This window comes from Oncorhynchus clarkii, chromosome 17 (assembly GCF_045791955.1).
Source record: "Oncorhynchus clarkii lewisi isolate Uvic-CL-2024 chromosome 17, UVic_Ocla_1.0, whole genome shotgun sequence".
In the NCBI taxonomy this organism is placed as follows: domain Eukaryota; kingdom Metazoa; phylum Chordata; class Actinopteri; order Salmoniformes; family Salmonidae; genus Oncorhynchus; species Oncorhynchus clarkii.
The window spans coordinates 7,082,105-7,094,604 of NC_092163.1; the positions used below are offsets into that span (position 1 = coordinate 7,082,105).

The window sequence follows — 12,500 nt, forward strand, 5'->3', positions numbered from 1 at the left end:
CTGGTAGAGGTATTAACCAGTATTCTGTCTGTAGAGGAGGACTGGTAGAGGTATTAACCAGTATTCTGTCTGTAGAGGAGGACTGATAGAGGTATTAACCAGTATTCTGTCTGTAGAGGAGGACTGGTAGAGGTATTAACCAGTATTCTGTCTATAGAGGACTGGTAGAGGTATTAACCAGTATTCTGTCTGTAGAGGACTGGTAGAGGTATTAACCAGTATTCTGTCTGTAGAGGAGGACTGGTAGAGGTATTAACCAGTATTCTGTCTATAGAGGGCTGGTAGAGGTATTAACCAGTATTCTGTCTATAGAGGGCTGGTAGAGGTATTAACCAGTATTCTGTCTATAGAGGAGGGCTGGTAGAGGTATTAACCAGTATTCTGTCTGTAGAGGAGGACTGGTAGAGGTATTAACCAGTATTCTGTCTATAGAGGAGGGCTGGTAGAGGTATTAACCAGTATTCTGTCTGTAGAGGAGGGCTGGTAGAGGTATTAACCAGTATTCTGTCTATAGAGGACTGGTAGAGGTATTAACCAGTATTCTGTCTGTAGAGGAGGGCTGGTAGAGGTATTAACCAGTATTCTGTCTATAGAGGACTGGTAGAGGTATTAACCAGTATTCTGTCTATAGAGGAGGACTGGTAGAGGTATTAACCAGTATTCTGTCTATAGAGGGCTGGTAGAGGTATTAACCAGTATTCTGTCTATAGAGGAGGGCTGGTAGAGGTATTAACCAGTATTCTGTCTGTAGAGGAGGACTGGTAGAGGTATTAACCAGTATTCTGTCTATAGAGGAGGACTGGTAGAGGTATTAACCAGTATTCTGTCTGTAGAGGAGGGCTGGTAGAGGTATTAACCAGTATTCTGTCTATAGAGGAGGACTGGTAGAGGTATTAACCAGTATTCTGTCTGTAGAGGAGGGCTGGTAGAGGTATTAACCAGTATTCTGTCTATAGAGGGCTGGTAGAGGTATTAACCAGTATTCTGTCTATAGAGGAGGACTGGTAGAGGTATTAACCAGTATTCTGTCTGTAGAGGAGGGCTGGTAGAGGTATTAACCAGTATTCTGTCTATAGAGGAGGACTGGTAGAGGTATTAACTAGTATTCTGTCTGTAGAGGAGGGCTGGTAGAGGTATTAACCAGTATTCTGTCTATAGAGGAGGACTGGTAGAGGTATTAACCAGTATTCTGTCTATAGAGGAGGACTGGTAGAGGTATTAACCAGTATTCTGTCTGTAGAGGAGGACTGGTAGAGGTATTAACCAGTATTCTGTCTATAGAGGGCTGGTAGAGGTATTAACCAGTATTCTGTCTGTAGAGGAGGGCTGGTAGAGGTATTAACCAGTATTCTGTCTATAGAGGAGGACTGGTGGAGGTATTAACCAGTATTCTGTCTGTAGAGGAGGACTGGTAGAGGTATTAACCAGTATTCTGTCTATAGAGGAGGACTGGTAGAGGTATTAACCAGTATTCTGTCTATAGAGGAGGACTGGTAGAGGTATTAACCAGTATTCTGTCTATAGAGGAGGACTGGTAGAGGTATTAACCAGTATTCTGTCTGTAGAGGAGGGCTGGTAGAGGTATTAACCAGTATTCTGTCTATAAAGGAGGACTGGTAGAGGTATTAACCAGTATTCTGTCTGTAGAGGAGGACTGGTAGAGGTATTAACCAGTATTCTGTCTGTAGAGGAGGGCTGGTAGAGGTATTAACCAGTATTCTGTCTGTAGAGGAGGACTGGTAGAGGTATTAACCAGTATTCTGTCTGTAGAGGAGGACTGGTAGAGGTATTAACCAGTATTCTGTCTGTAGAGGAGGGCTGGTAGAGGTATTAACCAGTATTCTGTCTGTAGAGGAGGACTGGTAGAGGTATTAACCAGTATTCTGTCTGTAGAGGAGGGCTGGTAGAGGTATTAACCAGTATTCTGTCTATAGAGGAGGACTGGTAGAGGTATTAACCAGTATTCTGTCTGTAGAGGAGGGCTGGTAGAGGTATTAACCAGTATTCTGTCTATAGAGGGCTGGTAGAGGTATTAACCAGTATTCTGTCTATAGAGGAGGACTGGTAGAGGTATTAACCAGTATTCTGTCTGTAGAGGAGGGCTGGTAGAGGTATTAACCAGTATTCTGTCTATAGAGGAGGACTGGTAGAGGTATTAACTAGTATTCTGTCTGTAGAGGAGGGCTGGTAGAGGTATTAACCAGTATTCTGTCTATAGAGGAGGACTGGTAGAGGTATTAACCAGTATTCTGTCTATAGAGGAGGACTGGTAGAGGTATTAACCAGTATTCTGTCTGTAGAGGAGGACTGGTAGAGGTATTAACCAGTATTCTGTCTATAGAGGGCTGGTAGAGGTATTAACCAGTATTCTGTCTGTAGAGGAGGACTGGTAGAGGTATTAACCAGTATTCTGTCTATAGAGGAGGACTGGTAGAGGTATTAACCAGTATTCTGTCTGTAGAGGAGGGCTGGTAGAGGTATTAACCAGTATTCTGTCTATAGAGGGCTGGTAGAGGTATTAACCAGTATTCTGTCTGTAGAGGAGGGCTGGTAGAGGTATTAACCAGTATTCTGTCTATAGAGGAGGACTGGTGGAGGTATTAACCAGTATTCTGTCTGTAGAGGAGGACTGGTAGAGGTATTAACCAGTATTCTGTCTATAGAGGAGGACTGGTAGAGGTATTAACCAGTATTCTGTCTATAGAGGAGGACTGGTAGAGGTATTAACCAGTATTCTGTCTATAGAGGAGGACTGGTAGAGGTATTAACCAGTATTCTGTCTGTAGAGGAGGGCTGGTAGAGGTATTAACCAGTATTCTGTCTATAGAGGAGGACTGGTAGAGGTATTAACCAGTATTCTGTCTGTAGAGGAGGACTGGTAGAGGTATTAACCAGTATTCTGTCTGTAGAGGAGGGCTGGTAGAGGTATTAACCAGTATTCTGTCTGTAGAGGAGGACTGGTAGAGGTATTAACCAGTATTCTGTCTGTAGAGGAGGACTGGTAGAGGTATTAACCAGTATTCTGTCTGTAGAGGAGGGCTGGTAGAGGTATTAACCAGTATTCTGTCTGTAGAGGAGGACTGGTAGAGGTATTAACCAGTATTCTGTCTATAGAGGAGGACTGGTAGAGGTATTAACCAGTATTCTGTCTATAGAGGGCTGGTAGAGGTATTAACCAGTATTCTGTCTATAGAGGAGGGCTGGTAGAGGTATTAACCAGTATTCTGTCTATAGAGGGCTGGTAGAGGTATTAACCAGTATTCTGTCTATAGAGGAGGACTGGTAGAGGTTTTAACCAGTATTCTGTCTATAGAGGGCTGGTAGAGGTATTAACCAGTATTCTGTCTATAGAGGAGGACTGGTAGAGGTATTAACCAGTATTCTGTCTGTAGAGGAGGACTGGTAGAGGTATTAACCAGTATTCTGTCTATAGAGGAGGGCTGGTAGAGGTATTAACCAGTATTCTGTCTATAGAGGAGGACTGGTAGAGGTATTAACCAGTATTATGTCTATAGAGGAGGGCTGGTAGAGGTATTAACCAGTATTCTGTCTGTAGAGGAGGGCTGGTAGAGGTATTAACCAGTATTCTGTCTGTAGAGGAGGACTGGTAGAGGTATTAACCAGTATTCTGTCTATAGAGGGCTGGTAGAGGTATTAACCAGTATTCTGTCTGTAGAGGAGGGCTGGTAGAGGTATTAACCAGTATTCTGTCTATAGAGGAGGACTGGTAGAGGTATTAACCAGTATTCTGTCTATAGAGGAGGACTGGTAGAGGTATTAACCAGTATTCTGTCTATAGAGGAGGGCTGGTAGAGGTATTAACCAGTATTCTGTCTATAGAGGGCTGGTAGAGGTATTAACCAGTATTCTGTCTGTAGAGGAGGACTGGTAGAGGTATTAACCAGTATTCTGTCTATAGAGGAGGGCTGGTTGAGGTATTAACCAGTATTCTGTCTATAGAGGAGGACTGGTAGAGGTATTAACCAGTATTATGTCTATAGAGGAGGGCTGGTAGAGGTATTAACCAGTATTCTGTCTGTAGAGGAGGGCTGGTAGAGGTATTAACCAGTATTCTGTCTGTAGAGGAGGACTGGTAGAGGTATTAACCAGTATTATGTCTGTAGAGGAGGGCTGGTAGAGGTATTAACCAGTATTCTGTCTATAGAGGAGGACTGGTAGAGGTATTAACCAGTATTCTGTCTATAGAGGAGGACTGGTAGAGGTATTAACCAGTATTCTGTCTATAGAGGAGGGCTGGTAGAGGTATTAACCAGTATTCTGTCTATAGAGGGCTGGTAGAGGTATTAACCAGTATTCTGTCTGTAGAGGAGGACTGGTAGAGGTATTAACCAGTATTCTGTCTATAGAGGAGGACTGGTAGAGGTATTAACCAGTATTCTGTCTATAGAGGAGGGCTGGTAGAGGTATTAACCAGTATTCTGTCTGTAGAGGAGGACTGGTAGAGGTATTAACCAGTATTCTGTCTATAGAGGACTGGTAGAGGTATTAACCAGTATTATGTCTATAGAGGAGGACTGGTAGAGGTATTAACCAGTATTCTGTCTATAGAGGGCTGTTAGAGGTATTAACCAGTATTCTGTCTATAGAGGACTGGTAGAGGTATTAACCAGTATTCTGTCTATAGAGGACTGGTAGAGGTATTAACCAGTATTCTGTCTATAGAGGACTGGTAGAGGTATTAACCAGTATTCTGTCTGTAGAGGAGGACTGGTAGAGGTATTAACCAGTATTCTGTCTGTAGAGGAGGGCTGGTAGAGGTATTAACCAGTATTCTTTCTATAGAGTAGGGCTGGTAGAGGTATTAACCAGTATTCTGTCTATAGAGGAGGGCTGGTAGAGATATTAACCAGTATTCTGTCTATAGAGGAGGACTGGTAGAGGTATTAACCAGTATTCTGTCTGTAGAGGAGGACTGGTAGAGGTATTAACCAGTATTCTGTCTATAGAGGAGGGCTGGTAGAGGTATTAACCAGTATTCTGTCTATAGAGGAGGACTGGTAGAGGTATTAACCAGTATTATGTCTATAGAGGAGGGCTGGTAGAGGTATTAACCAGTATTCTGTCTGTAGAGGAGGGCTGGTAGAGGTATTAACCAGTATTCTGTCTGTAGAGGAGGACTGGTAGAGGTATTAACCAGTATTCTGTCTGTAGAGGAGGGCTGGTAGAGGTATTAACCAGTATTCTGTCTATAGAGGAGGACTGGTAGAGGTATTAACCAGTATTCTGTCTATAGAGGAGGACTGGTAGAGGTATTAACCAGTATTCTGTCTATAGAGGAGGGCTGGTAGAGGTATTAACCAGTATTCTGTCTATAGAGGGCTGGTAGAGGTATTAACCAGTATTCTGTCTGTAGAGGAGGACTGGTAGAGGTATTAACCAGTATTCTGTCTATAGAGGAGGGCTGGTAGAGGTATTAACCAGTATTCTGTCTATAGAGGAGGACTGGTAGAGGTATTAACCAGTATTATGTCTATAGAGGAGGGCTGGTAGAGGTATTAACCAGTATTCTGTCTGTAGCGGAGGGCTGGTAGAGGTATTAACCAGTATTCTGTCTGTAGAGGAGGACTGGTAGAGGTATTAACCAGTATTCTGTCTGTAGAGGAGGGCTGGTAGAGGTATTAACCAGTATTCTGTCTATAGAGGAGGACTGGTAGAGGTATTAACCAGTATTCTGTCTATAGAGGAGGACTGGTAGAGGTATTAACCAGTATTCTGTCTATAGAGGAGGGCTGGTAGAGGTATTAACCAGTATTCTGTCTATAGAGGAGGGCTGGTAGAGGTATTAACCAGTATTCTGTCTGTAGAGGAGGGCTGGTAGAGGTATTAACCAGTATTCTGTCTGTAGAGGAGGACTGGTAGAGGTATTAACCAGTATTCTGTCTGTAGAGGAGGACTGGTAGAGGTATTAACCAGTATTCTGTCTGTAGAGGACTGGTAGAGGTATTGACCAGTATTCTGTCTGTAGAGGAGGGCTGGTAGAGGTATTAACCAGTATTCTGTCTATAGAGGAGGACTGGTAGAGGTATTAACCAGTATTCTGTCTGTAGAGGAGGACTGGTAGAGGTATTAACCAGTATTCTGTCTATAGAGGACTGGTAGAGGTATTAACCAGTATTCTGTCTGTAGAGGAGGACTGGTAGAGGTATTAACCAGTATTCTGTCTATAGAGGAGGACTGGTAGAGGTATTAACCAGTATTATGTCTATAGAGGAGGGCTGGTAGAGGTATTAACCAGTATTCTGTCTGTAGAGGAGGGCTGGTAGAGGCATTAACCAGTATTCTGTCTGTAGAGGAGGACTGGTAGAGGTATTAACCAGTATTCTGTCTATAGAGGGCTGGTAGAGGTATTAACCAGTATTCTGTCTATAGAGGAGGGCTGGTCGAGGTATTAACCAGTATTCTGTCTGTAGAGGGCTGGTCGAGGTATTAACCAGTATTCTGTCTGTAGAGGGCTGGTAGAGGTATTAACCAGTATTCTGTCTGTAGAGGAGGACTGGTAGATGTATTAACCAGTATTCTGTCTGTAGAGGAGGGCTGGTAGAGGTATTAACCAGTATTCTGTCTGTAGAGGAGGGCTGGTAGAGGTTTTAACCAGTATTCTGTCTATAGAGGAGGGCTGGTAGAGATATTAACCAGTATTCTGTCTATAGAGGAGGACTGGTAGAGGTATTAACCAGTATTCTGTCTGTAGAGGAGGACTGGTAGAGGTATTAACCAGTATTCTGTCTATAGAGGAGGGCTGGTAGAGGTATTAACCAGTATTCTGTCTATAGAGGAGGACTGGTAGAGGTATTAACCAGTATTATGTCTATAGAGGAGGGCTGGTAGAGGTATTAACCAGTATTCTGTCTGTAGAGGAGGGCTGGTAGAGGTATTAACCAGTATTCTGTCTGTAGAGGAGGACTGGTAGAGGTATTAACCAGTATTCTGTCTGTAGAGGAGGGCTGGTAGAGGTATTAACCAGTATTCTGTCTATAGAGGAGGACTGGTAGAGGTATTAACCAGTATTCTGTCTATAGAGGAGGACTGGTAGAGGTATTAACCAGTATTCTGTCTATAGAGGAGGGCTGGTAGAGGTATTAACCAGTATTCTGTCTATAGAGGGCTGGTAGAGGTATTAACCAGTATTCTGTCTGTAGAGGAGGACTGGTAGAGGTATTAACCAGTATTCTGTCTATAGAGGAGGGCTGGTAGAGGTATTAACCAGTATTCTGTCTATAGAGGAGGACTGGTAGAGGTATTAACCAGTATTATGTCTATAGAGGAGGGCTGGTAGAGGTATTAACCAGTATTCTGTCTGTAGCGGAGGGCTGGTAGAGGTATTAACCAGTATTCTGTCTGTAGAGGAGGACTGGTAGAGGTATTAACCAGTATTCTGTCTGTAGAGGAGGGCTGGTAGAGGTATTAACCAGTATTCTGTCTATAGAGGAGGACTGGTAGAGGTATTAACCAGTATTCTGTCTATAGAGGAGGACTGGTAGAGGTATTAACCAGTATTCTGTCTATAGAGGAGGGCTGGTAGAGGTATTAACCAGTATTCTGTCTATAGAGGAGGGCTGGTAGAGGTATTAACCAGTATTCTGTCTGTAGAGGAGGGCTGGTAGAGGTATTAACCAGTATTCTGTCTGTAGAGGAGGACTGGTAGAGGTATTAACCAGTATTCTGTCTGTAGAGGAGGACTGGTAGAGGTATTAACCAGTATTCTGTCTGTAGAGGACTGGTAGAGGTATTGACCAGTATTCTGTCTGTAGAGGAGGGCTGGTAGAGGTATTAACCAGTATTCTGTCTATAGAGGAGGACTGGTAGAGGTATTAACCAGTATTCTGTCTGTAGAGGAGGACTGGTAGAGGTATTAACCAGTATTCTGTCTATAGAGGACTGGTAGAGGTATTAACCAGTATTCTGTCTGTAGAGGAGGACTGGTAGAGGTATTAACCAGTATTCTGTCTATAGAGGAGGACTGGTAGAGGTATTAACCAGTATTATGTCTATAGAGGAGGGCTGGTAGAGGTATTAACCAGTATTCTGTCTGTAGAGGAGGGCTGGTAGAGGCATTAACCAGTATTCTGTCTGTAGAGGAGGACTGGTAGAGGTATTAACCAGTATTCTGTCTATAGAGGGCTGGTAGAGGTATTAACCAGTATTCTGTCTATAGAGGAGGGCTGGTCGAGGTATTAACCAGTATTCTGTCTGTAGAGGGCTGGTCGAGGTATTAACCAGTATTCTGTCTGTAGAGGGCTGGTAGAGGTATTAACCAGTATTCTGTCTGTAGAGGAGGACTGGTAGATGTATTAACCAGTATTCTGTCTGTAGAGGAGGGCTGGTAGAGGTATTAACCAGTATTCTGTCTGTAGAGGAGGGCTGGTAGAGGTTTTAACCAGTATTCTGTCTATAGAGGACTGGTAGAGGTATTAACCAGTATTCTGTCTATAGAGGAGGACTGGTAGAGGTATTAACCAGTATTCTGTCTATAGAGGACTGGTAGAGGTATTAACCAGTATTCTGTCTATAGAGGAGGGCTGGTAGAGGTATTAACCAGTATTCTGTCTATAGAGGAGGGCTGGTCGAGGTATTAACCAGTATTCTGTCTGTAGAGGGCTGGTCGAGGTATTAACCAGTATTCTGTCTGTAGAGGGCTGGTAGAGGTATTAACCAGTATTCTGTCTGTAGAGGAGGACTGGTAGAGGTATTAACCAGTATTCTGTCTATAGAGGAGGACTGGTAGAGGTATTAACCAGTATTCTGTCTGTAGAGGGCTGGTAGAGGTATTAACCAGTATTCTGTCTGTAGAGGAGGGCTGGTAGAGGTATTAACCAGTATTCTGTCTATAGAGGACTGGTAGAGGTATTAACCAGTATTCTGTCTATAGAGGACTGGTAGAGGTATTAACCAGTATTCTGTCTATAGAGGAGGGCTGGTAGAGGTATTAACCAGTATTCTGTCTATAGAGGAGGACTGGTAGAGGTATTAACCAGTATTCTGTCTGTAGAGGAGGGCTGGTAGAGGTATTAACCAGTATTCTGTCTATAGAGGACTGGTAGAGGTATTAACCAGTATTCTGTCTGTAGAGGAGGACTGGTAGAGGTATTAACCAGTATTCTGTCTATAGAGGAGGGCTGGTAGAGGTATTAACCAGTATTCTGTCTATAGAGGGCTGGTAGAGGTATTAACCAGTATTCTGTCTGTAGAGGAGGACTGGTAGAGGTATTAACCAGTATTCTGTCTATAGAGGAGGACTGGTAGAGGTATTAACCAGTATTCTGTCTGTAGAGGAGGACTGGTAGAGGTATTAACCAGTATTCTGTCTATAGAGGAGGACTGGTAGAGGTATTAACCAGTATTCTGTCTGTAGAGGAGGACTGGTAGAGGTATTAACCAGTATTCTGTCTATAGAGGACTGGTAGAGGTATTAACCAGTATTCTGTCTATAGAGGACTGGTAGAGGTATTAACCAGTATTCTGTCTATAGAGGAGGGCTGGTAGAGGTATTAACCAGTATTCTGTCTGTAGAGGAGGGCTGGTAGAGGTATTAACCAGTATTCTGTCTGTAGAGGAGGACTGGTAGAGGTATTAACCAGTATTCTCTCTGTAGAGGAGGACTGGTAGAGGTATTAACCAGTATTCTGTCTATAGAGGAGGACTGGTAGAGGTATTAACCAGTATTCTGTCTGTAGAGGAGGGCTGGTAGAGGTATTAACCAGTATTCTGTCTATAGAGGAGGGCTGGTAGAGGTATTAACCAGTATTCTGTCTGTAGAGGAGGGCTGGTAGAGGTATTAACCAGTATTCTGTCTATAGAGGACTGGTAGAGGTATTAACCAGTATTCTGTCTATAGAGGAGGACTGGTAGAGGTATTAACCAGTATTCTGTCTATAGAGGACTGGTAGAGGTATTAACCAGTATTCTGTCTGTAGAGGAGGACTGGTAGAGGTATTAACCAGTATTCTGTCTGTAGAGGAGGGCTGGTAGAGGTATTAACCAGTATTCTGTCTGTAGAGGAGGACTGGTAGAGGTTTTAACCAGTATTCTGTCTATAGAGGGCTGGTAGAGGTATTAACCAGTATTCTGTCTGTAGAGGAGGACTGGTAGAGGTATTAACCAGTATTCTGTCTGTAGAGGAGGACTGGTAGAGGTATTAACCAGTATTCTGTCTATAGAGGAGGACTGGTAGAGGTATTAACCAGTATTCTGTCTATAGAGGACTGGTAGAGGTATTAACCAGTATTCTGTCTGTAGAGGAGGACTGGTAGAGGTATTAACCAGTATTCTGTCTATAGAGGAGGGCTGGTAGAGGTATTAACCAGTATTCTGTCTATAGAGGAGGGCTGGTAGAGGTATTAACCAGTATTCTGTCTGTAGAGGAGGGCTGGTAGAGGTATTAACCAGTATTCTGTCTGTAGAGGAGGACTGGTAGAGGTATTAACCAGTATTCTCTCTGTAGAGGGCTGGTAGAGGTATTAACCAGTATTCTGTCTGTAGAGGAGGACTGGTAGAGGTATTAACCAGTATTCTGTCTGTAGAGGAGGACTGGTAGTAATACTCTTCTGTTTCTTTCAGGAAACTATGGGACGCCAAGTTGGCAGATCCCTCTACCAGGTACATGTCTGCTTGTTTGTTTTTTATTTTTATTGTTTGTTCTCTGCCCGTCTTTCATTTGTCATGGTGGTGGTGATGATTCATATTTCTCTCCCTTCTTCCCCTCTCCTCCTCCCCCCTCCTCTCCCTCCCCTCCCCTCCGCCCTCTCTCCCCTGTCCTCCTCTCTCCCTTCTTCCCCTCTCCTCCTCTCCCCTCCTCTCCCCCTCTCCCCCTCTCTCCCCTCTCCTCCTCTCCACTCCTCTCCCTTCCCTTCCCCTCCCCCTCTCCCCCTCCCCTTCTCTCTCCCTCCTCCCCCTCTCCTCCTCTCCCCTCCCCTTCTCTCTCCCTTCTTCCCCTCTCCTACTCTCCCTTCCCCTCCCCTCCCCCTCTCCCCCTCCCCTTCTCTCTCCCTCCTCCCCCACTCCCCTCCAGACTAGCAGGTCTGTCCAGTAAGAAGGGTTACTGGGTAGAGCAGGTCAAGTGTTTGGGTACGGAGCCTGTCCTCTCCCAGTGCCACTCCCAGCTCTCCCTCCCCAGGAACCAGGTCACCTGTCAGGGAGGCATGTACGCCGTGGTGCGCTGTGTACCTGGACACCAGTTCACACGCCTCTCCTCGGGGAGACCGCCCGCTCCCCCCGACGTCCAGGTAAGGAGGGAGAGACGGAGGGAGTGTGGGCGAGAGAGAAGAGAGAAAGGGAGAGAAAGAGGAGAAGGAGAGGGGGGACAGGGAGGAGAGGGGGGACAGGGAGGAGAGGGAGGAGAGGACTGGGAGGAGAGGGGGGACAGGGAGGACAGGGGGGACAGGGAGAAGAGGGGGGACAGGGAGGAGAGGGGGGACAGGGAGGAGAGGGGGGGCAGGGAAGAGAGGGGGGAGGGAGGAGAGGGGGGACAGGGAGGAAAGGGGTGACAGGGAGGAGAGGGGGGACAGGGAGGAGAGGGGGGACAGGGAGGAGAGGGGGGACATGGAGGAGAGGGAGGACAGGGAGGAGAGGGGGGACAGGGAGGAGAGGGGGGACAGGGAGGAGAGGGGGGACAGGGAGGAGAGGGAGGACAGGGAGGAGAAGGAGGACAGGGAGGAGAGGGGGGACAGGGAGGAGAGGGGGGACAGGGAGGAGATGGAGGACAGGGAGGAGAAGGAGGACAGGGAGGAGAGGGGGGACAGGGAGGAGAGGGTCTCTCACGTTTATTAGAAATAATAAAGGACTCAGCGTTCAGGCTTTCCTCTGAATGAAAACCTCTCTTATCTTCACCTGCACAGCTATTATTGACAAATCATCCCTTGGGCAATTCTTATGACTCACACTTTTACCTCACCCTTCTCTCCCGCCTCCTACCCCTCTCTCACTCCTCTCCCCTTCCCCCTCCCCTCTCTCCTCCTCTAGCTGGGGGTGCGTCTGAAAGCAGGCCCCAGGCTGGGGGAGGGCAGGGTGGAGGTGCTGAGAGAGGGGAAGTGGGGGACCGTGTCGGACCACCTGTGGGACCTGAAGGCAGCCAGCGTGGTCTGCAGGGAGCTGGGGTTCGGATCGGCCAAGGAGGCCCTCAACAAGGCCCAGCTGGGACAGGGTAAGGGTTGTAAGGGGTGTCACACACACATGGTCACATGGTCACATGGTCAGGACAGGAAAGGACAATGGATTCTATATTTTCAAAGAGGAAAAGTGTGAAAACGTCAATATACAGCACATTCAGTGGGAATAGGACTTCCTGGTCTCTGTTCACTACAGTATACTGGTGCCTCTGATCAGGGCCGGATAGGGAAGAAGTGCAGTGCACTATGTAGGAAACAGGACCTAGGGTGCCATTTAGGACACATTTTAGCATTGTCTTATCATTCTACCCAGAGAGCAGTTCAGGTCACCAACTCTCCTTGAGGCTAAACGCTGTCCTTTGGCCAGACTTAACG

The 12,500-nt window shown here is 45.7% G+C and overlaps 1 protein-coding gene across 1 annotated transcript in view; it reads left to right on the forward strand.

The window, feature by feature from the left end:
* The window catches only part of LOC139370163 (lysyl oxidase homolog 4-like), a 50,880-nt gene that overhangs the window by 20,324 nt on the left and 18,056 nt on the right, over nucleotides 1–12,500 (forward strand). Inside the window, exons 5-7 of the mRNA XM_071109486.1 lie at nucleotides 10,579–10,617; nucleotides 11,030–11,243; nucleotides 11,980–12,160. Coding sequence (XP_070965587.1) covers nucleotides 10,579–10,617; nucleotides 11,030–11,243; nucleotides 11,980–12,160 — 434 coding nt within the window. The remainder of the gene's footprint in view (nucleotides 1–10,578; nucleotides 10,618–11,029; nucleotides 11,244–11,979; nucleotides 12,161–12,500) is intronic.